This window comes from Pagrus pagrus, assembly GCF_965226575.1.
Source record: "Pagrus pagrus genome assembly, chromosome: 17".
Taxonomy (NCBI): Eukaryota; Metazoa; Chordata; class Actinopteri; order Spariformes; family Sparidae; genus Pagrus; species Pagrus pagrus.
The window spans coordinates 12,158,139-12,181,563 of record NC_140201.1 but is presented as its reverse complement, the minus strand read 5'-3'; the positions used below and the strand labels follow the sequence as shown (position 1 = coordinate 12,181,563).

Here is a 23,425-nt window from a genome sequence, read left to right as displayed (position 1 = left end):
TCATACTTATAGAATTGTATATTGTTCTTCTCTATCTACATATTTTTTTTAAATATTGCTCTTTTTTTATTGTTTCCTTTGTCTTAACAACAGGGAGAGTCATGTTATTCCCATTGCGTCATTGTTTTGCTTGAATCTTGAAACAGGTTTTTTTTGATAAGCTGAAATATTACATTGCCGACCTTTCAACTTAATACACTGTATTACTTAATACACTTACATAATTTGAGGTGATTAAAGAAATGTAAGGGAACGTTAATTAGAGTATGGATTGCTGCATGTAAACAGGAATATTAGTGGAATATCCATTTTCACTAGCCATGTAATCAGCCTCGAGGGAATATTGTCTAAATGCAAATGCAAAATTGTCAAAAACTGGAATATTCTGAGCATTTAAAAGGGAAGTTTAAAAAGACCATCAGTCAAATAAGGAATAAGGACAATCCTTCATTCACTGCTCTCCCTCAGTTAGCCGATGACATACATGATTTGAAATGTATGGAATATATTATTGAGTCCTAATGATGGAAACAACTCATTTTTCAAAAAGAATTTTGACAGAGTGAACTACAGATGTAGTATTTCAGGATCAGTAACACTGGTGGCTACAAGAGGACTGAACATTACACAAGTCAATAATTCATGACAAGGAAAAGAAATGCTGTTTACAGTTTTGCGATTAAGTAAGCCCTGCCCTTCACAGGCTACCTCTGAAGCACATACGCACGCATGCATATGCACACACACACAAACACACACACACAACAAAAAAAGCAGCCGGCTTTGGCTTACGACCCCAATACTAAGGTTATTGACTGTAAAATTGAACCACATTTCTGGTTATGTTGTGAATGAATATTTCATGAATTCATATTTCATGGTGTTTCAGCCGCTCTGAATGAAATGCTGTTCAGTGCTATGTGATTAACAGCGTCCTGCTCAGTAACTAGGCTACAGAGCTCCAACCAGATTGAGATCCTGTGGGACTCTGACACAAATCTAACAGCTGCTGGAGATATTTACAAAAATGCTGGTCAGAGCGGGTGGTCAGCGCTATTATCACAGGATGAAATTTCATAAATGAAAATATTCAAGGCTGTTGAGTTACAGTTCTCTTTTTTCCCTCTGGTGGCCTCCTTTAACTTGCTACACCTGTTTTCTCATTTCCTCTTTTAATCTCCCCATTTTTATCATAGTGCTATTCATATTGCAATTACACAGAGACATACGTGTGCACAAATGCACAGGAGACATGAAGAAAACACACACACACACGGTGATCTCTCATGTCCCTCTCAGCACACACGCACATACACTAGGGGTCAACCTTGCTGTAAAAATCCACCTTGACATCTTCCCCACCTATAAAACACATCACATATGAAAAACCATAAAAAGCAGATGAAAAATCTAAAATAAAATCTGAAAAGTAAGAGCTGACATTATGACTCTGTGATGGGATTCTGATGAAGAGAAGAGAGAGAGAAAAAAAAAAAACAGCTATGAAATAACAGCGTTTGAATTGTGGAATTTGAGGAATTTTTATTTTCTCCCTGAAAGAGGCTGCGTGTATGAGCCTTAGCAGCAGAGTAATAGCAGGTAAGCTGATAGCATGCCGCAAGATAAACCTAGTTACATCGAGCATGTGGAAAAGCATTTGTCATGAGATTAACACATGTACCATCTAGACCTCTTTTAACAACTGGCTGTGTAGCAGCCACTTGGCGCTGCACTTTGTGGTCTCCCAGCACAGCGTTGCATAACACAGGATGATGGGATAATGCTAGAATGATGCACTTAAAAAAGCCACAGCTCCAGGGAATGACTCACTGCCGGAAACAAATTCTCAAAATCAACATTCACATGTGCTTCCGTGAAAATAGACAAGAGGTGAGGTAAATATTTATATTTCATCTGAGGCAACCAGATTGGGAAAAAAAAAATGTCAGTAATTAAGCATGCAGACATATAGTATGTCTCACAGGTAGATTTATATCAACGAATCTGGGTCATTTGTCATTTGCAACACGTGCTGTGCGATGAAATGCAAGCCATGGCACCATAACGCCCACTGCACATGAAACAGATATGGAAATATTTTAATTTAGAATAGAATAAAATAAAACAAAATAATTTCTTACAGAAATAGTTCATATAGATACATGTATAGTCCAAGAAAGTAATGATTCTGCATCAATTATCTAGTTTTGACCGGTCCCAACTGGTCTTATTGCTCGTTACTAAAAGCCAATCCTGGCATCACAAAAGTCACGACACACACCACCGTCCACGTGACAGTTCGGTCTGATGTTCAAGTGCCACATTCATGGTCAAAATGTGGCCTTTGTGAGCAGCAGGTGAGTGAGGGCAAATGAGCACCTGCGCCTGTTTCATTTGGCAGGAATCAGCTGCTCCTCCTAAGTGGAACAGAAGGTTTACTCTGTGTGGAGTGTTGAATCCTGCATCAGTCCAACTGGCAGCTGCTGCATTTGAGTTTTACTAAATATTCTATTCAAAATCCCATTCAGTGGAAGTCCTTAAAATCTCCAGAGTAATATTACTGCAAAGCAATGCAAACTGGCCGACAGTAGTACGACCAACTGATGAAGTTTTACAATCATCCATTCGAGGGAGATTGTAAAGATAGAAAAACAAACAACTTTTATCTCACAAGATACAAGCAGGTCAAGTTCACTGAATTTTATTTGCATAATAATACAAAACTACAGGACACTGTATGAAGTCCACAGCTACTCTAGCCCCCACTGAACTTCCTAGTTTGACAGCTTGTCTCAAATACAGGCACATGGGTGAACTCTCTCATAGTAACATTACACAATTGGCAAAAATAAATTTTCTATACATAAAATATTACACTAATTAAACATTAAAACAGCAGCAAACAACTATTTGCTATATAAAGATGTAGTGGAAACATTGCATCATGACCAGAGAATAAAGTCACACTTCCTGTATGTGTGTTGTTATCTAAGTTTCTCTGTTCTCTGTTCTTCTTCTGGGCTCCAACTCGATTTTTTCTTCTCCTCAATGTGCAACTAACTTGATGGATACATAATGTTCCAGGGGCCGCCGATCGCTAGATGTCGTTAAATAGCTTATGTAGCATCTAAGTGTTATTTAATAAAAAAAGTACTTATCCATTATGTTCACCTCACAAATGGAAAGTTAAAAAGTCCTCACTAAAAATGTACATCTTCTAGGCATAGTAGAGGAAAACTATGAGAAGCATAACAAGCAAATCCTTGTCTCAAACAAGTAAGATGAGCTTGTGATGGGAAACTACTGACGCCCTTCAAAGATCGCACAAACAATTCGAACAAGCTTTTCAAACAAACAAACTGATTACAGAGAAAAATAGAAGAAGAGGAACTGAAATATGTTCAGTGTCTATATCCACTGCTAGTCACACAAACACACTCCTTTTCTTTGACTGTCAATTACATTTTGAGATGGACTCTATTCAAAAAGGATTATCTGTGCGCTGCACTCTTCAGTACATTGCTTCAGTCCGCTCTGTGTTTTATGAATCTGTTTTGTTTGTTTAATACTATATATTCACATGTTGGATAGGTTTTATTCGTTCAAGACAAACAACAAATGTTTGATTATATTGTAAGTAAAAACTAAAATTAAAACATAACTGATACCTTAGAGATACCCATTGTAATTGTATTGAGTGACTGGTTTAAAGGTGTAATAATTTTAGTCGAAAACATTCAAAAATTAACCACAATTATCAACAGATTGTGAAGAAGTAATGTTTTTGATGTTATGATGTCTATGTGCTGTGTTTTAGAGATAACTTATAAATTAAGCATGCTAACCAGCTGGCCCCGTCCAAAGCTCATGTGCCAGTGGTGTAAACACCAACGCTCCTCTGGTGCTCTGTGCTTCCAGTCCGAACCACTAGATGGACGGCTACGCAAGCTAATTAACTAGCAGCAGCTCTAGTTAACAGCAGTTAGCCCAGTTCTTAATATTGCACCTTTATTTTTACTGTGGCGGTTTCTATATCTAAACCAAAAGCCAATATAAAGTCAGATATCATTCTGTTAATACATACAGAGAAACTCCGACATGCATCTATGCATTAACACGCTCAATACCTTTTTTCCATTTCACAGAAAATGAAACTAAATCACTGAGACGCTGTTTTATTGTTGTCAAACTGAAAAAATAAAGCAAATTTAAGGCAAATATTAAGCTTTGAAAGTGCTTCTGCTCAAGGTAATGGATTACTTCACAGTCGCAAACAAATACACACACATACTCACACACACACACAAATATATTATGCTCTAAAACCTCAATGACACCTCTTTATGTGTGTGCAGACAGATATATAAGCTCATGATCAATTCATTTATTCATAGAGTCGACAGAAACTCACTGAAACTTTAATGTAAATTATGTCAATAATGTTGCTGTGCCCCCTTAAATCTATAGCTCTGACATGCCACGATTCAGGCTAGACTGAAAGATTGCTACACAGGCAGTATGGGCCGCTGTGTGTGTGTGTGTGTGTGTGTGTGCGTTTGTGTGATTTGTATGCCTAGCATCGGGGAGTGGAGTCAAAGTGTTGCAGGGTTGGTGACCTTGGCTTTAATAATAGATGAATGGTGACAAGAAAAAGAGAGGGATGGACGGAGAGAGAGGATTAGACAGAGAGAAGCGAAAAAAGGGGAACAGGACTGATCAGCTGAAAGACAACACAAGAGCGGAAGGAATGGGCTGATGGAGAGAGGAAGGCGGACGGAGAGAAGCCAAACAACAGTGCATTAGACAGCAACTGACAGGGAAAATGTTTTGATTTTTTGAAGGAAGGGAAAGAGAGAATGGAGGATAGAGAGCTGGCTAATGAGGAAAAATGAGACCAATGGAGAGACAGACAGAGAGAGGAGGGAAGAGAGGGAGAATGTGAAAGAGGTGAGTGACTTGTTGGTAGAGCTTCGTTGGCTCACTGATGGAGGACCTGTCCAAGGCACACACACACATACATTGTGTAGTGCATCGGTGACTTTGCAGCAAGGCTAGAGTTACTGATAATGTTTATATTTCATAGCCAAGGTCTATGGGATGTGGCTTTAGGAATACACAGACACATACACATGCACACACACACACAGCAGTGCCTTTTCCCCCTTATTTCTTTCTCAAAAACACACATACATCTCACACAGCCACCCAATAACACCGCCTTTATAGTAAATCTTGTGGGTGATGGAGCCAGCACTAAGAGACAAACACATTTATCTTGCACTGAGTATTGGTAGAAATTTTCAGGGTATTTGGGTTTGAGTGAGAAAGCCAAATATATGGTAATATACACAGGTATATACATGATCCAGGTGAATGTTTTCTACTGTTTTTGTCACTAGATACATCATGGCTCTGGATTATTACAGGATAATAGAGCACAGATAAAACTGGACTTAAGAACAAACAGACACAAAACTAACGTAAACATAATAGATACACCAGAAGAGATTCCTTTGAGGAGCATTATAGTAGGACCACTACCTGCACAACTAACTGAGCTAACAACAGTGTATGTCTTTGAGTATTTTCAGGCTTAGTTCTTAATTTCTGTCACTGGAGGTCTGTCAATCAGAACCATTAAAACAAAAGACATAGTTTGATGAAGTAATGAAGTAGTGTGGGATCATGGGAATTGTTGTCGTCATTGAAAAATAACCACCATTCCTGATGAAAATCTGTCTAAAGTGACTCCACGTTTTTAAACTTTTATTCACGTTATGTTCTCCGACTTTCTTCTCCACCCTCTGACTCTTTCCCAGTAGTCAGTCCTTGATTGGCTCTGAGAGGCTGTTTACAAATGAGTCGCAATCCGACGGGACTAAATCCTGAGCAAGCTTGTCTGAGCTTGAGATACTGTTTGACCACAATAGCAACGCCACTGCTATCTTGCAGGGACAGTGTGAGTCTTTCCTTCTCTAAATAGCTTGAATGATGTTTATTTAAGATGGCAAAATGTCGAAAATGATTGTTAAAACAAATATATGTTCAACAACAACTAAAGTTATGTCCAACTTCTGTTGTTAGAGGGCCACCTCAAAAGCTCTGAAGAGCCTCTATGATGCATTATGATGTCACTCATTATTGCAACATGCTAAAATCTCAGATGAATGTTTACCAACAATGTACAATACATCCGTGTTAAGCTTATATTGGCCACAACTATCATCCGGCCAATCCAGTGAACACCTACACACCATTTTCTGGCAATGGATTGTGCTTATTGGATAAATACAGTATTCTCCATTGTAAAAGAATACAGAATATACCCAGTGTATTGTATATAACAGCCAAGTCCCTGCAAATAAAATAATAGCAGGCCACAATGCTCATACAATGGGGTATTATTATCAGCATGGATGCATTTAAATGATGCTTCCCTCCATTAATTTTTCCATCGATCTCTGAGGGGAAATTACTCAGGAGAAATGAAGGAGGATATGTGCAGTTATTGTGCAGCCCCTTAGCAGATGCCCTTTATGATGTGAAATGTGTTTGACATCCTGGATTTTTTTAAAAATATGTAGTTCATTAGCTAATCATGTGTTTTAAACTATAGCATGGTTATGGCCCCAAAAAGATACTATAAAATGGACCTTATATGAAGACTCTATTGTTAGAGTGGCTTGACGAGAGAAAGGTTCATGGTAATTTTGTTCACTACTGAATTAAAGAGTGCTTTAAATGTTGTAGAATTTTAATGCACACCATATAACAATAGTAAAAACATTTAATGCAATTGGACAGTCCTTTCCTTTAATCACAATTTCCACCCTGTAGTATTTGAACTTCACTTTAAAACTCAAAGACTATAAAGGGCAAAGATATATCAAAACAATGTGTCATTGTCCCACCACTTTTGGAACTCGCTGCATTACCAGAGGCAGCACTGTGACCTCATTATGACAATAAATCCACGGATGATGACACCCAAATGAGGCACACAAAGTTCATTTCTGCAGCATAGCTCACCTTTGTGTTTCATGCGCTGTAATCAAACTCACACTACATCTATCAAATAGAGACCTGTGGAAAGGTTAATATTTTAGTATGGCAGGTGCTGCATTGATAGAACGGATAATGTTTTTAATTGCTATAAAGATAAAGGTCAGGTGTTGCTAGAGAACATTTATTTTTTAAAACAAATAAACCAGAAAATTAATCTTGAAGTTACCCTGAAACAAACTCATCCACAGTGGAAAATCCATAAAATAGAAATCCAACCTAATATGCATCTCAAAATGCTGGTGGCAGACTAATCTGATGGTAGACGTGCACCCATGCTGATCTCTACCTTTGATCCATCCCTAAAAGCCCGTAAAGTATTTTTTCTATCACTTGAAAAGCAGCGGTTTACAAATGGTGAATAAATATTTGTGTTACAATCCCCAGAAGTGACTCTTTTATTGTTGGATTATGATCACTTTCATCCAATTACATTTGTAAAGTCTAGAAGAGGCTCGGGCAGTAAAAGTCCCAGACATATATCCTCTAAACCAGCTCAGCTGCATAGGGATTTTACTGCGCATGCTCCCTGGGCCCAAAAATGCGGGCAGCCCACAGAGGGCTTTTGGTGCATGTGCCCAGTGGTCCATGATCATACCAAGTAAGGCTGTAGTAGCAAAATCCCAAAGTGTATTAAATTGAGTAAGGGAGTGTTTTACTGCTTAAGAAGTCATTGTTTCATTTGTAAGCATAACACGAGTTATTTCTTCTTTCGAGAGTCAGAAAAGTCAGTTCTGTCAGGTACAGTGGATCATAACACAATGAAACAGGTCTTCCAGTCTGTCGGGGATGATGGAGCACAGCACATGGTCAAGGTTTCTTGGCAAACACACGTATCATTTTTTAAGATAAAGTTTACTAAAAAGCCATTTCACACACATACAAATCATTTACTTTTCCCCTCAATCACAAGCATTTGCAAATTTCTTACCTTTGTAGTTGATCTTAAATCCAATAGATCCAACACTCTCATCTGACTGCAGGTGAAGCCACATCTGGTGGGTCATGCTGACTATCAGGTCAGGAACAAAGCTACCTGATAGGCTGGGGCAGAAAATACATTAGTATTAAACGACTGTCATTTTAATTACCATTATAAAACAGTTTAATTTTCATCACCGCAATCATAACCGTAATCAAATTCTCAAGTGACGCTCTGAGTGTGAACAAATTGCTGGAGCTTTGGTTTGGTTTGCTTCGGTTTCCCAGCCTGCTCCCGCAGGAAAGCAAACTGCTCAGGGTACATTCATATTATCCAGCATTTTTTTTTTTTTTCAGACTGCCAGAGGCTTTTATGCATGGAAGTTAACAGTGACTGACTAAAAAGTGAATTGAAATCATCCACGTTGTAAAAGCTCTGCATCTGTTATCCTTTTGGGCACTGCAGAGCAATTTGAAAATTCAAGATAAGTACATCTGTTTGAGGGGTGCAAACAAAATGCCGATTGCTGTTTTACGATCAGACTAATTGCAGAAAAAGAAGACAAAATGTTTCAAGCTAGCTGCCAACTGAAGGCAGCAAATCAAGAACCAGAATGAAAATGGACAAAGTACAGGAAAGAAGTCTGATCATTTACACTTTATGTGGAAGATGTTAACTCTCGTGGGGAGCGCTTGATAGACTGACAATAACACTTCCCCTGATGGGGGCAGCTTGTCGTTATGGATACACAATGTGTGTTGCACAATCTGCTTTATGAAGTCACGGAAAGAAACTGCAGATAAGGCAGTACATTTTCAGAAAGTTGTTATTTTTATCTAACTACAATACCTTGGTGAGGCTGTTTTGCAGCCATAATCTCACTGGTACCTCGCTCTTTATGTACCTCATCATCATAATTATAAATTATACATATCGTTGATACTTATCGGCCGCTGAAACTTTTTATTTTTTCCCAAGCAGCTACTACACTATTCTCTATGACAACCACCACCGCTCATGTTGGCGTTAAAAGAGAAATAATACAGTGTGGGATTTCACACCTCTGATTCCTTGATGAATAATGTAGCAAAGTAAAAGCAAAGTAAAGTCCAAAGTCACAAGTTTTTCTCTCAAGGTTTCACAGTCTCTTGACTTTTGACACAGTCTTTCCTAAGATATCTGATATGCATTAGAAGAAAAAGAAAAAAAAAACCTGAGAAAAAAGCCTTTCACAGGAAATAAATGAGAATATGTAAAAGGGTGGTGTAATACTTACACTTGCAGTATAGTCGTAGGATCTCCCACCTCCCCTCCATCTCCTATAGTCAGAGTATCATAGGCTATCTCCAGGTCGAACTCCTCAAAGTTGATCTGGATTACCTGAAGTTCACACAAAAACATGCACAAGTCAGTTTGAAGCCACTTCCAGCTCGACGCAGGCAAAGCTATTGAAGTTTAGGTTTACAAAAGTAAGGGCAAAAAACATGAGAAGAAGAAGCCGATCATGAAAACAGTATCAGTACAGAGGATATGGAACCGATATTATCTATGACAGAATACCGTGGCTAAAGCCAAATAATCATCGGATAGTTCCCAGTGATTATCAGCTAGCATTTTTTCTTGAAATGCCCATCCCTAGCCAACACTGCACTGCAAATGTCAGTTTATCCTGGCCCTTTGTCTTGACAGCAACGCTGAAATATGTCGGTTATAGGCTGACATAAATGCACTGAAGCCATAGAGTATGGATTTAAAGAAATAACTTCTTCCAGGTTATATTTGAAAATCAACTAAAATAAGAAAAAGTCAAAAATGAAAGGCCTGGCTAAAACAATAACTTCATAATCAGCGTATACTCCATAGCTGTTTAGATATTCACCTATGACGATATCAAAGGTACGTTTCCCCTCTTGTGGAATAATACATGACCAGAGGTGAATCATTAGGATTCATCAATGCATCACACAATGTGGTTTGATTTCATTCAGCGTTGCAAGAAGAACTAGGAAGAGAAGAGGAACACCTCCTGCGCTGCACTCCAAGCTGCGAGAGTCAGCGTGCGGCTCAAAACTCTGATCTGGAATTATTAAACCAACACTTTCTGTTTCATCTAAGACCAGAGAGAAGCACATTTGGCAGAGGAGAAGAGAGAACAGAGGAAAGAGAGCGGGGAAGGAAAAAGAGAGGGAAAGAAAGTGCGAGGCAGACAGAGAGGGGAGAGCAGATAAAGAGAAGGAGGAAGATGGAGGCAGATGGAAGAAGGAGGAGGAGGCAACGGAGAGGAGTGTTGGGTGGGGGCTGCGGGCTAATAATGAGCACGTCTTTGATGCAACGTACAGGGTTAGAATATTTTAAACTAGAATTCTGACTTGACCCTCAGGGGAAGTCTGATGCCTCCCTCTGCCTCCTCTTCCTCTTTCCTTGTGACAAATCTTCCGATTTCCAGATTCAATATTCTGCAGCGGGACTTCAAACACATCCAAAACATCATACAGGTCGGCCGCATGCCGCTGTGCTAACAGTGACGTGCATATCCACATCTTCCTATTTCTGTGCATCCGTCTCTGCAGTCTGTATTCAGACATGCTGTTAGAGTCAGACATCATAAATACAGTTCGTTTTCATCCTCTCGCTGTTTGCAACCTGAATACGTGGGGACGTGATACCACTTGTGTTCATGTTGAAGAATAAACGGCTTCTTGTCACTTTCACCTTAACTATTCAATCTGTGAAAAAAGAAAATGAAAACCTGAGCGCACCAAACTGTGGCCATGCCTTTTCCACTCTCCGCTGCTTAACTGCTTATCTGTTGGCAGGGTTGCCTGATTTGCTTTTGTCCACACGGTTAAGTTTTTAATTTTTTTTCACCACAAAAAGCTCAGCCAGTTCTTGATTTTGCTGGTTGTTCTTGTATGATGTCACAAAAGACATCAGAACTGATGTAGCCATACCAAAATGAAATCAAGCGAGCTGGAGAGCACCAACACCACCGTCACCTGATGCAAAGATGAAGCAGCGATCTGTCAGTCGCTCACAATGCTGAGTCAGTCTTATCAGCATGTAGGGGCGCAGATTGGATTAAAGCATCACCTAGCTGCTAAACTCTCTCTGGCAAGCGCACACACGCACAAAGACACAGCAGCACTCAAGCACACATTGTCACAAACACACACAGAAACACACTCACTTATATAGACAGGGGAAAGCTTTGTGGAGATTAATGTGTCTATTTCTGTGATTACATAGTCACCATTTTCACACTTATCACAATACTCCTATAAGCTCCGAGCAGGCTTTCAATGCAACAGCCGGTCTGGCAATAAATAACGTACACCAGTGTATGTAAGGAATGTATTTACATGCTTTATCCACAGGCACGACCAGATGCTCTCTTTAAAGGGTCGATCAGTATAATTATCATACTGGAATTACCATGTTGCACACCTTTTCATGTTGTACATTCTTGTTGTAAAAAACATCTACAGGAAATAATGCAAATGTGTACTGTACTATGTGATCCTCTTAAACTAGCAGGAGAGCATGTTGCTGTTCTCTAACAGTCAATAAAAAGCTTAGATTGACCAGAACAGATCTTTAGCCCTCTCATGCATGGTGTCCTCTACGGTGGACAGACATTTGGAAGCCATTTTTAACAAGTTTTCCTTAACAACAAGGCATTGGACCCCTGAAGCTTTTCCGTAACTCCATTAATTATTATCTTATTGTCGTTCTGAGATAAGGCATCATTAACTCACAATGGCAGAGTGAAGACAAGATGCACCCTCTGGGATTACTGTTAAATCTTCTCATTGTCAGAAAACTAAACAACAAAATGTTAGAAATACTTTCAAGATTTTAAAATGACATTTGGAAATAATGACATTTGAAAATACATCCATCCACTCCAGTGAATGTTATGCACCAAAGGGTTTAGTCTGTGTATTTAGATTTCACTTTGTTTTATGTTTTATTTAAAATTGTGATTTTATTTACACTTGAATCGTCTAATTAAAAAGAGCAGTATAAAAAGTATTTCGATGTTACCTAATATTTTTTTTACTTAATTTAGGTCTTTTAGGCAGAATATACCCATTGTTGTTGCCTGGTGTTCACCGCGGTAAACATTTATGTAACTCCTTTAAAATAACACAAGCAAGTGGCACGACTGTTCACTTGTTTTAAACATAAAACTTGTGATTTCATGATTGTGCATGAAATGGTTACAGTTATAGATGTCAGTGTTTCATGTATACATTTTAAACCAGCCTTGTATTTCCTTAGGAACTTCGATAAGCGCTTTACTACTGGAAAATACACCCAAAGGTTCTTCAGAAGTCCCAGTGGTGAGTAAAGTCTACAGCTGCCATTCACCTGCATGTCTAAAGAGAAACTTTATGTTTTCTAGATGCCGATTGCTGTTTTGGGGGATATATTTCAACAGGCATTGAGAAGTAATTCCTCAACACTGCTTTTTCACCTATTAAGTTAAAAATAAAATTAGCCTTGACAAAACAGGGATGAGAAATGAACTCAACAAGGGAAGCGCTTACTGAGTGAGTGGCACATGATGAAATCTGCTAGAAATAATGGCCGTTGGAATAACGGAAACATGCAGTCGTCTTCAGTGTTGTGGTGGAAACAAACAAGACAAACTGGTCTATCTAACTCTGTGTGTACGCCCTTTACAGACCACCCTAATGCCACATCAGCACTGTTCACACAGCATTGAACACAGCTGGAATATAACTACATTACACTGTGCCCATGTGTGTTTGTGTTTTAATCTGTGAATGTGAGCTAGCTCTGTAGAGAAATCAACTCAGATTGCAACCTCATTACCTACCGTGTGTGAGTTAGTGTTTATGTGTGCTTTCAGTGTAGCGTGTGTGCGTGTGATAGATGAAGCTGAATACTTGGCATATTTCTCCTCTCCTCTAACTCCTCTAATAGGTTGGTGTTCATGAAAACATCCATCTCTCTCTCTCTCCCTCCATCTGTCCTGCCTCTCTCTGTCTTCCCCCTCTCTCTTGCTGTCACCCTCGCCGTCTCTCTCTTTCTAATTGGCTGCTGCATTCCTTCTTTCCATCCATCTATGGCTTCTAGCCAATGAGGCGACAGAATTGGATTTCTGCTTGATAAAGCACTTCCTTTGGTTGTCGTGGAGACAATGGGGGGTGGGGGGCTCCTCCCTACCCTTACCATAATAATATATAAGGATACCTTGAAGATACTGTAAGAATACGTGAAACACTTGGCGAACAGCACAGTCAGTGATGTAAAGGGGTCGCAGATAGGGGCGGGGTGTAATAGATTGCCTGTGACAGTATTACAGTAAACCCTCTGCCATCCACTCCCCTTGAACGTGCTTCCAGCTGAATAAATTGTGCCATTGTGAGAAGAGCCGGGCTTTAGCTGATGGAGACTGATGGCGAGAGCCCTTCGCAAGTTAGTGTTTTTCCCCTCACTTCTGTTTCATTGAGCTGAATCCACCAGGTGCCTCCTTTGCAGACACCAACTCTGAGCAGGAACCTGTGAGGAAAAGGCTGTGCTTGGCTTTTACAGTTGCTATGCAACTACTGTACTGACAAATGGATTTGAATCAGAGTGCTCGTTTGCTAAATGTTTAACATTTCTGAACCCGAGCCCCCAAAAAGAGCTACGCTGTTCGTGCTGTCAAAAAGATGCAGAAGCAGGCCATTTTAATTACCAACAGCTAGAAAAAAAGATAGTGCAGGGATTTTTTTTTGGTCTCACTGCCTCACAGCATCAATGTGTTCGTCAGATTTCTGTATATACACACAAATAAGGCTACCCAAAAGTGTAACTTTGCCTTCTTATTCAATGTCCTTGGATTACTTTCCCTCTGTGTTTGTCATAGTGGCGTTGATTAAATATGCAGCATGGCAGCGCTGCAGCAATCTTCTTGTATGCACGGGCTTTCCATCACACGTGCACAAAATGACACAAAGCCAGTTCATACTTAATGCTGTCATTTCATTCAACAGAGCATGATCATTTGCGTAAGGTCGCTCTGCGTCCAGTTGCATTAGTGAACTAAAAAATAGTAGACATGAAGTTGATACAACTTTCATCTTACCTCATGCGTCTTAAAGAGATGATATGAAGGAAGTGCTTTGAGTGGCTAATATCACGGAAGATGGGAGAACGCGAAGAGCAAAAGAAGAAAGTAAATGATGTGGGAAAATGAGGAGAAGACAAGTCTTTTGAAAGAAGAGAAGAGAAGAGAAGAGAGAAGTCTAGTAATGGCCATCCCAGCATGCCACCCCCCAAGGTTAAATGAGAACAGGAGAGAATGAATTGGCTCTAAAGGCTCATTCTGCCAAAACTAAATGAAGCAATAACATCAGAGAGCTATAGAACCCCATTAACACTTAACCTGAGAGAGGGAGCAGAGGGGTGGCAGACTTAGAGCAATAGAGGGATAGAGGGAATGGAGCTGACAAAAGAGAGAGTGAGCTATAGGAACCAACGTCTCTTTACCTTCAGAGTGTGAGTAGGAGACACTGAGAAATGGAGAATATGTGTGGGAATGGGTGCACTAGAAAGAGTGATACGAATGAAACAGTGAATAACAGATTCTTCCCCTGGAGTGCCCTCCCCCTCCCCTCTCCGTATTCTCTCCTTCTCCATAGTAATTTGATGGTTTCAGGCTGAGCTCTTTAATGAAGAATCTGGGTAATTCTGAGGACAGAGCCTCTGGGAGTGAGCGAGGAGGAGGGATGGGCAGTGTGGACAGAAAAAGAAAGATGAGAAACAGAAAGACGAGACAGGAAGCATGCGAGAAATGGAGAAAGGGATGAAATAGGGAGAGACGTGTAGGGGTAATAAAAAAGAGATGTTCAGTTTGTGGCTGGGACTATTCCCCTCACTCTGAATGTGTTTGCAACATCACCCTCCTTCCCCCTCCTTCTTCAGGCTCTCTCCCTTTTCTGGTTCCCATTGTGTGTCCTGTTGCCTTCTCTCAGGAGACCAACTGACCGTTCACTTGCCCACTAAGCTGCCCCTCGTTCCCTCATCAGCCTCCTAAACGAGGACAGGTTTTTACTGCAGTCTGCCAGATCGCAAATGCACTCTGTTCTTGACTGCTACCTGTTGTTCAGCTGCCAGTTCCCCACTGTTTGTTTTCCTCCACCACCTGCCCAACATAAGCCTGCTTTTAAACTAGTCAATAACCTTTGACGCCAGTGGATGTGTGTCTAAATCTGCAATTTCCTGTTGCCCAATAATCATTTAAACCATGACAGAATGTGGGTTTCTATACCAACGTAAATCTACAAACACTAACTGTGGGTGGATGACCAATGTCCGTATGGCAAACCATGTTTTTTTTAACCCTGAAAGGGTTCGTTAACAAGTCAACGTTGTAATAAATGGTAAAGCCATTCATGCGATTTTCTTTTCAGCAGATTAAAAGCCTCTATAATGTTTGAACCCCCTTTTATTATTTAATAAATGTGTCATATTGGCTTTAAGTACAGCTCTTCTTAGAAATAATCTTACTTGGTTGGCTCCTTTAAATCGTAACTTATGTCACTAAAGTATTTCTGAACTTAAAAAAAAACTTTAAACTCTCTATAAAAGTATATCTTCAAATTGATTGCTTAATGCTTTTGGCTTCACCAACTTAAAAGCGTCCTTCTTTGAAATGTGCCAAAAATCCACTGGAAAGAAATGACACTCATCTGATGGCAGTAAGACAAGTCTGACAGAAGCAAAGATGCTAATCCATGAGCGAGAACTAGATTTACATATTTCCCCCATGTTCCTCTTCACAGGTGTCCCATATGAATACAACTGCTTGTCAAGATAGATGACAATTGAATGAAGACGGGAGATGATTTTGAGTTATACTAAATCATTTGTCACTCTTTGTCATGCTCATCTCTGTCTCTTGCTTTGTATTTTCATCTGGCTCTTTAAATGGGCTTAGTATATTCATATGCATAACTATCAGCTATGAATGCAACCATGGCCTTGGGTTTCAATCGCAGATTTCTGAAGATATGCATGTCAGATATGTTATAAAAAGTTTTCATGCAGAGATCTTTGAGAGGACCTGATCCCCGCAACCCTCATCACGTTTGTTTCAGGTCATGTTGAGTTTAATTGCTATGTGGGATTCAGATACCTGATAAATCCAGATCGAACCCAACAGGATCCAGGAAAGATTCTACTAAGATCAGCAACAGGTAAAGCATCTTTAGGAGAGCAAGACACAAGAACTTACTTACTTATTGTTTCCCATTATTATTTTTTAGAAATAGTTTTTCTGTCAATAGCTATTATTATTGTTATTTTGGCCTTTTCTTGGCTTTATTGAAAGGACAGGGGAAGAGTCACAGGAACACGGAGAAAGAGAGGGGATGACATACAGGTCAGATTGGAACCCTGGGCAGCTGTGGCTGGGACACAGCCTCCTTTACACAGCCTCTACCAAGCGAGCTACTGGAGCTCCCCACTGTAGTAACTTTTATTGTGTGTGTACTGTCTGCAGGTGCATTTCTGCTACAGCAAAAAAATTAAAATAATAATTGCACAGTTTCAAGGGAGACGGAAACATAAGACTCTTTTAACGCTGTGAATGTGAAAATGAATTTGTGACATTTACGAGTTGCCTTTTTATCCGCAGTTATCCACACTAGTTTGTAACTGGATTAGGTAACAGAAGCAAGTGCAGTACGCTATCTTAAAAACAACTAAAGGCAGAGCTTAGTGTTAATCATCTGGACTAAAATATCCATAGTGTCTGTTCAAGCATGGCTTTGGAACTGTGTTTGTTCCTATTTTTTTTAAGATTATACAGGGCTAGAGGGAAAATGTGGTCGTAGAGAAAGAAAGATGACCGGCCGGACTTGAACCAGGGTCGTTATGGTTTATATGACTTAGCCCCCAGGGCACTGTGTCAGTGTTTGTTCTCACTTCAAGTCAGGTATTGTACAAATTTACAGACCCATGAAGACCTATAGTTTGATGTAGTGTCCAACGAGACATGTACACCGCGTGGTGCAATGCAGTGAGTGACATGTCTATGATTCATTATGGAGCGTGACGTATTGTACAAATGATGTAATGTGATAAAAGACCTGCACATGGTGCATGACACGTATGTGATGCAACATGGTGCATTACATGTGCATGAAATAATATGAAACATTACAGTAAATGATAAGGTGCTATCAGTAAAGCTTTTAAAGATAAGGGTGATAAAAATGACTTGATGTTGCTTGTGTGGATCCGGTCTTCATTTAGGGCAATGTGTTTGGCAATATACATAATCATACATAATACATACACATTCATTTTCAACTTCTTACACACACACACACACACACACACACACACACACACACACACACACACACACACACACACACAGAAACACACACCCATGCATGCATACCGCAGGGTGCAGACAGAAGGGCATTAGTACAATAGCCTTCAACAGTCACATACACATTGTAGCCTTCAACAGAGAATGTATTGCTCTAGGCCATAAACCATAGGCCTTGGGCAGGGACGGAGACACCTGTGTGTGACAGTAGAAGGAAGAGAGAGAGAGAGAGCTTGAGAGAGGTTTTGAGCAAGTGTAGAGCAGCAAAGTGTGCGTGCGTGTGTTTGTGTGTGAAAAGAGCGTCTGCGTGTATCTGAGCGCACATGTATGTAAAAGTGCGTCTTTGCGTGCGTGTGACTGTGCGCAGATGCGTATGTACGTCCGATGGTGCTGACGCAGGTGTTGCCATTGACGACAGAGCGGTCACCACAGTGACCCTGAGTGGAATAAGGAGGTGTCTCCTGAATACCAATCAGATCCCTCCTGGGACATAGAGCAACCAATCGCGGCTATCCATCTCACCTCCAGCCTATCGTCTGCCCCTCTGAAAGATTAACCAATCGCGCAGAATTAGACACTGATATGCTCTGACTTGCGTATCATTTACTGTACCTCCAACATGAATTATTATCAACCCATTTTAATTATGCAAAAATGCCACTAAACTAACTCTGTAAATGCCTGTAAGAGCTGCTTAGCTATATTAATTAAAAATTACATCGAATGCATAAAATTCAAATGGAGGAAAGCCTGCGAGCTAGTTCAGACAGACACATGACATACTGTCTCACTGCAGCATACTGTATATCCAACACACTTTTTTACAGTCAGGCAGAATTTAAGATGACATGCACTCACTACTCTTGCCCTGCCAGTGCTGCTCTTGCTTATTTAACATTTTATAAGCCTCACTTCCACCCCATCTTTCACCTGCAGGCTTTAAGTTTCCTTTTGGAGGAAGTTAGCATCACCCCTCAAAAAACTTCTCTGTGTTTAACTTTGGTACAGTTGCGGGGTGTAAAGAGATTACAGCCTACATGCAGAATATCAACTCTGTGCAGACTCCATACACCGTGTACTAGAAGAGACATCCATGGCACGGATGAGAATATCTTTGCTCCGACCTATTTAAAATATTTGTTTCACAATTAATTAAAAATCGTTGGACAGTTCATGCTTGGCCTATCTTGCATTTGGTTATGATATGAAGCAAAAAAAAAACAGATCCAACAGTCGTATCCCACTTTGTTCCAAAATGATTAATAGCAATGTGTGTTAATTAACAACAGCAATTTGCATTTGAGTGTTTGTTTGACGGACAAAGACGGAGAGACAAAGAGGGAGAGAGAGGGAGGTTTACCTTATTGGGATTTGAAGCAGTAATTATCCACACACACTGTGCGTTGCTCTCATACTGAATTGGGAAATTAGGAGATGTGAAGGTTCCTGACGGTCCTTGAAGATTACTGCCACACGTCTTCACTGTGAAGAGAAAAAAAACATTGTTGTTATTAGCACAACTACAGCGATTGTTGGAACAATGCACTCTAACAGAGAAATATTACCTTTATAATTAAATATAACAGTTTTGGTGAAGCTTCACCAGAAATAATCCATCAGCAAAATATAGCAGAATGTCATTGTTATTATGTCAGACTGCTACTTGTGGATCACAGTAATAGTGTAGTGAAAACAATCAAAAGGGACACTGATACAACGCTAAGAGGGTGTCGACGGAAAGAAAAGAGAAGACTCAAGTAAGAACAGAAAGAGGAACAGAAGGTCAGAAAGATGTTATTGATACTGTCAGCAACATCTCCCTCGATAGCAGTCCTTAATTGGAAGCTATTGGCTGTGAAATACCACAGGATTAGCTTGTATTGACTGATAGAGACACTCACCAGCAATTTACTCTCCAAATCTATCCAAAGTCAACAACTTCCAACTACTAGCTGGGTATCAATTACATGCCACCTTAAAAAGAAGTCAAACGTAAGGGGCAACACACATCTTATAGTCACAGGATGATGTACCAGAAACAACTTCTTGAACAGTGAAGCTAGATTTGGTTGACCAATGGTGTAAAAGCGCACAACAATGCAGTTTATATCCATGTAAGCATAATAATGTATGTCAACACATGTGCTGTACAGTCACATAACCTCACAAAGGCTAACTATGAAGCTGCACTCAGTGGGGTGTTAAAAATGACACACGCTAGTTGTTCGATAAACCAACCAAGCCTTTATTAGGCTGTGTGCTCTGACTCGGTGTGATAGAGAACCTGCTTGTCTGTCCTTGGGTCGTCCTGTTAGAGTTGGGAGGTAATTTTCTGGTTGGTTTGAAGCAGTGTTTGTTCCTTAATTAGTTTGTTCAGCGGCAGGCCGCGGGAACACGTACAGTTAACAGCCGGGCACACACGCACACAGACAAATGCACACACACGAAGAAAAAAAAACAAAACACATAAGCACGGATGCTCACATTTTATAAACAGTCACGGGTACATTGCGTGCACACACAATTAACAGTGTGACGGCAGACTCGCGTGTTAAAATACACACTCTTGGGGACATGCATCCAAACATAACGCATACACACTCACCATGCACACACACAATTTATATGTTTAAGCTCTCACACTCACACAAACACACTCCTGCCTGCTACTGTGACTTGTAGGCAGGGGACAAGTAAAAGAATCATACCACGGTGTGTTTGAGTGTGTGTTTCTTTGTGTGTGTAATGGGGTGTGTCCGTGAGGTGCTGTAAGAGTGTCAGAACAAGCCTAAGATCCCTCAGAGACAACCCCTATATCTCACCTGTCTGTCTCTCTGTCTGTGTTTCCCTGTCTCTCTGTCTTCTGGATGGTTCCCCCTGACTGAACCAAGTCGATGCTTGTTTCTCTAATTCTCAATGCATCTTCAGCTGACCTTCTCTTGTGTACAGCTCACGGCAATTTATAAACTGATAGACAGTGTGTGTGTGAGTTGCACGTGAAAAAATGATTTATCTGCATGACTCATTGTGATTGTAGCAGTGTGTGTATGCGTGTGCGTTGACAGCTCAATCAGCGTGGCCTGAACGAATGGCCGGGCCATCACTGTGCCAACAGCAGAATGGGCACGGTGCTGCTACAGCGATAGCGCAGAGAGAGTTATCACCAGGATTACCAGAGGGGCTAACATCTCATAATTTATATTGAACTCCATCCGTCTCTTGGCCTGCAGCTGTCTGTCTCTCTTTCTGTCTTTCTCTCTGCACCTTTTATTCACGCTGTCATGGTCCCCTTTATCAGCCATTGTATGGAGTTCAGGATTTACATTACACTCTATCATTTGTTATTAAGAGTCCGTCCATCTCTCTTTCCCTCTATTTTTCTTCCACTCCTTTTCTGCTCGTGTCTGCTGTATGTTTCATTCATCAGGGGTGGATTGTGACAGTAGTGTTTTTCAATCCTGATCCTGGGCCCGCCCTGCCCCCGGCACACGTGATTCAAATGAATGGCCTCCTTATCAGGTTTCAGCAGAGCTTAGTATTTACTCAAGAACTACTACTGTAGGTACAATTTTATAGGACTTGCATGGGAATTTCCATTTCATGTTATTATATAATTGTACAACACTACTTTACAAGTTCAAGTTTGCTGGTGAAGATTTTATATATAAAACATCGCTTTATAGAAATCGATGTGTTGTTATAGATTAAACTACACTTGAGTTGTTCAATTTAGCTATTGCACCCATCCTACAGCAAAAACACAACACTGACTTGTTGTATTGTATGTACCTTGCCTATAGTGTTGGCAGACAATTGCCTATTTACCCATCCAGCTCACTTTAGCATTCATTTGGTGCTTTTTTCTCTCGCAGCCTGATGCATAAAATTACAACATTCCCCAGTCTTTTAGCTGTGTTTTGGTTTCCATCATGTGTAAAGAATCACCCATGGGTCTTCAGCTGCTTAATACCCCACTGTGTTTACTGAAAAGTTGCTCAAATTGCCTGTCTTCAGTTTGGTGCTGGGCAGGTACAGTAGCACGCAGGGGGTTTATTTACAGAAAATTGAGGCTGATGAGAGCTGAGTTTGCGGGACGGAAAACTAAAACAGTCCGTGGAGAAGCACAGTTGGGTGCCAGTTCTCTGTAGCTTTGTCACTAACAGTGACACTTGCTACATTTCAAATAGTCATTTGATCCACTGTTAGTACTATAAACATAGTGTGCAGCTTTAAGACTTTAGAGTACTTTCATAATGGCTGTCACTCGTTTGACAGCCTCTCTGTCTGTCTGTCTGTCAGTCTGCGCAGCTCCGTCTCTATGTCTGTACCTCTTTCTCCCTCTCATCATTATTTATACTGGCACACAGTATGGAGGGCTTGAAGCCAAAAGGGCCACACTATCATTGAAGTGATAATGAATTCCAGATCAAATTAAAAATGTTGATGAGGCCTTTCTGCTACTAAAAGCATATTGTTGGAATCATAAGCGAGATTAACTGAATGCTTTCGACAGGAACCGCAATGACTCAATGTGCGTTTGTGTGTGGTGTGTTTGTGCGCGAGTGTAACAACACATCCTCTTTTGAGTTTATGTATTCAGATCAACTGGATTCCCTCAGGATTCTTGCTTTCTCTCTCTCTCTCTCTCTCACTCAAACACACACACACACACACACACACACACACACACACACACACACACACACAAACAAGCATACATCACAACCGTCGGGATGCAGACCAAAATTAAATTATGTTTCAGGCTAGGATTACATTGCCAAATCCTATACTGTAGCTCCAATGCCCTTGCTCACAGTTCTCCAAAGTTTTGTTTTATGGCTTCAGAGCATAACTGACGCACCCAATAAGCACTGGGAAGGTTGCTGGAAGACATGTTTTTTTTTCTGAATTTCATTGCTGTTGAGTTTCACAAGGCTTTGACTGGTTGACTCGAGGTCTGAAACTTTGCTGCAGTCTCAGCATGATGGCCTTTGCAGTTAGTGAGTCGTCCCCCCCCAGTGGAGGCCTAAAGTTCAATCATCCATACAGCAATTCCTGCTGAGGCACACCAAGGACATTTAACCCCTACCAGTTCCAGATTGCAAGTCTGACCCTGCACCCTAACCAGAGAGCATAGGGAAAATTGTGGGAGAGGTAAAGCGAATAGAAAACAAAATCGAATCATATGGGTCAGTTTCCAAAAGTACACAATTTATGGTCATATTTGGAAATGGCATGCGACCGGACCAGCCGTGTCCTCTTTGTACCAATATATCTTTGGTCCTAGTGCTGGTTTGGAAGCTACAGTACTGAATTTGTGGATGCCATCAAAGCTTAATTATTATTGTAGACTTTTACCAGTACATTACTGCTAGTTTGGCTAATTTCATCTTCTAAATAAGCATTATCCTGTGGGAAGACATTCCAGCTATCAGTGGATAGACTGTAGTATTTTCTGAGCTTATAAAACTCATGACTCAATCATTGGTGGGCCTTGGGGACCTTGTTTATAATCTACCAGTCCATTACAAAACGCCTACAAGCAAAGTATAACGTGGTTTTTTAAAATTGGTTAACCTCCCCGTGATGGCAATTTCTTCATCAAAAGGAACTACATGATTAAAGTATATTAAATATTTAAGGAGCATCTCCATAAAAGGAAGTTTCTTATTAAAGTAACCTCGAGAAGGATGATGTGTATCCAACTAGACAGCTCAAGATTAAATGAAAGCTTCAAATCCTCATTTTGATGGACAGGGTTAGGAGGGTATCTTCTGTTTTGTGTCAATAACTGGGATACAAATATTACATGTCAGGTTATGTTCATTTTTAATCACAGGTACACCTTTGCTAGATTGTGTTTGACAGTTTTTTATGGCAGCAACAAATTTGAGTTTGGATGAATATGACAATGTTTGAAAACCTACATACGAGTCAAATACACTTCAAAAAACTTTTTTTTTTTTTTTATAAAAGTTCATGTGTCCACACTGAATGTTAAATCACAGTGTTGAGTCAGATTAGAGATCAGCAGCTTCTGCAGTAAGGCCGAACTGGCTGTTTTCACAGACTGCCTACAGGAGCAGATA

At 40.3% G+C, this 23,425-nt stretch overlaps 1 protein-coding gene across 4 annotated transcripts in view; it reads right to left on the bottom strand.

Moving 5' to 3' along the window:
• The window catches only part of csmd3b (CUB and Sushi multiple domains 3b), a 341,165-nt gene that overhangs the window by 94,311 nt on the left and 223,429 nt on the right, over nt 1–23,425 (bottom strand). For all 4 annotated transcript variants that reach the window (XM_084380344.1, XM_084380345.1, XM_084380346.1 and 1 more), the window contains exons 10-12: nt 18,697–18,818; nt 9,261–9,364; nt 7,994–8,106 (exon numbers count right to left, since the gene is read on the bottom strand). In XM_084380344.1, coding sequence (XP_084236470.1) covers nt 7,994–8,106; nt 9,261–9,364; nt 18,697–18,818 — 339 coding nt within the window. The remainder of the gene's footprint in view (nt 1–7,993; nt 8,107–9,260; nt 9,365–18,696; nt 18,819–23,425) is intronic.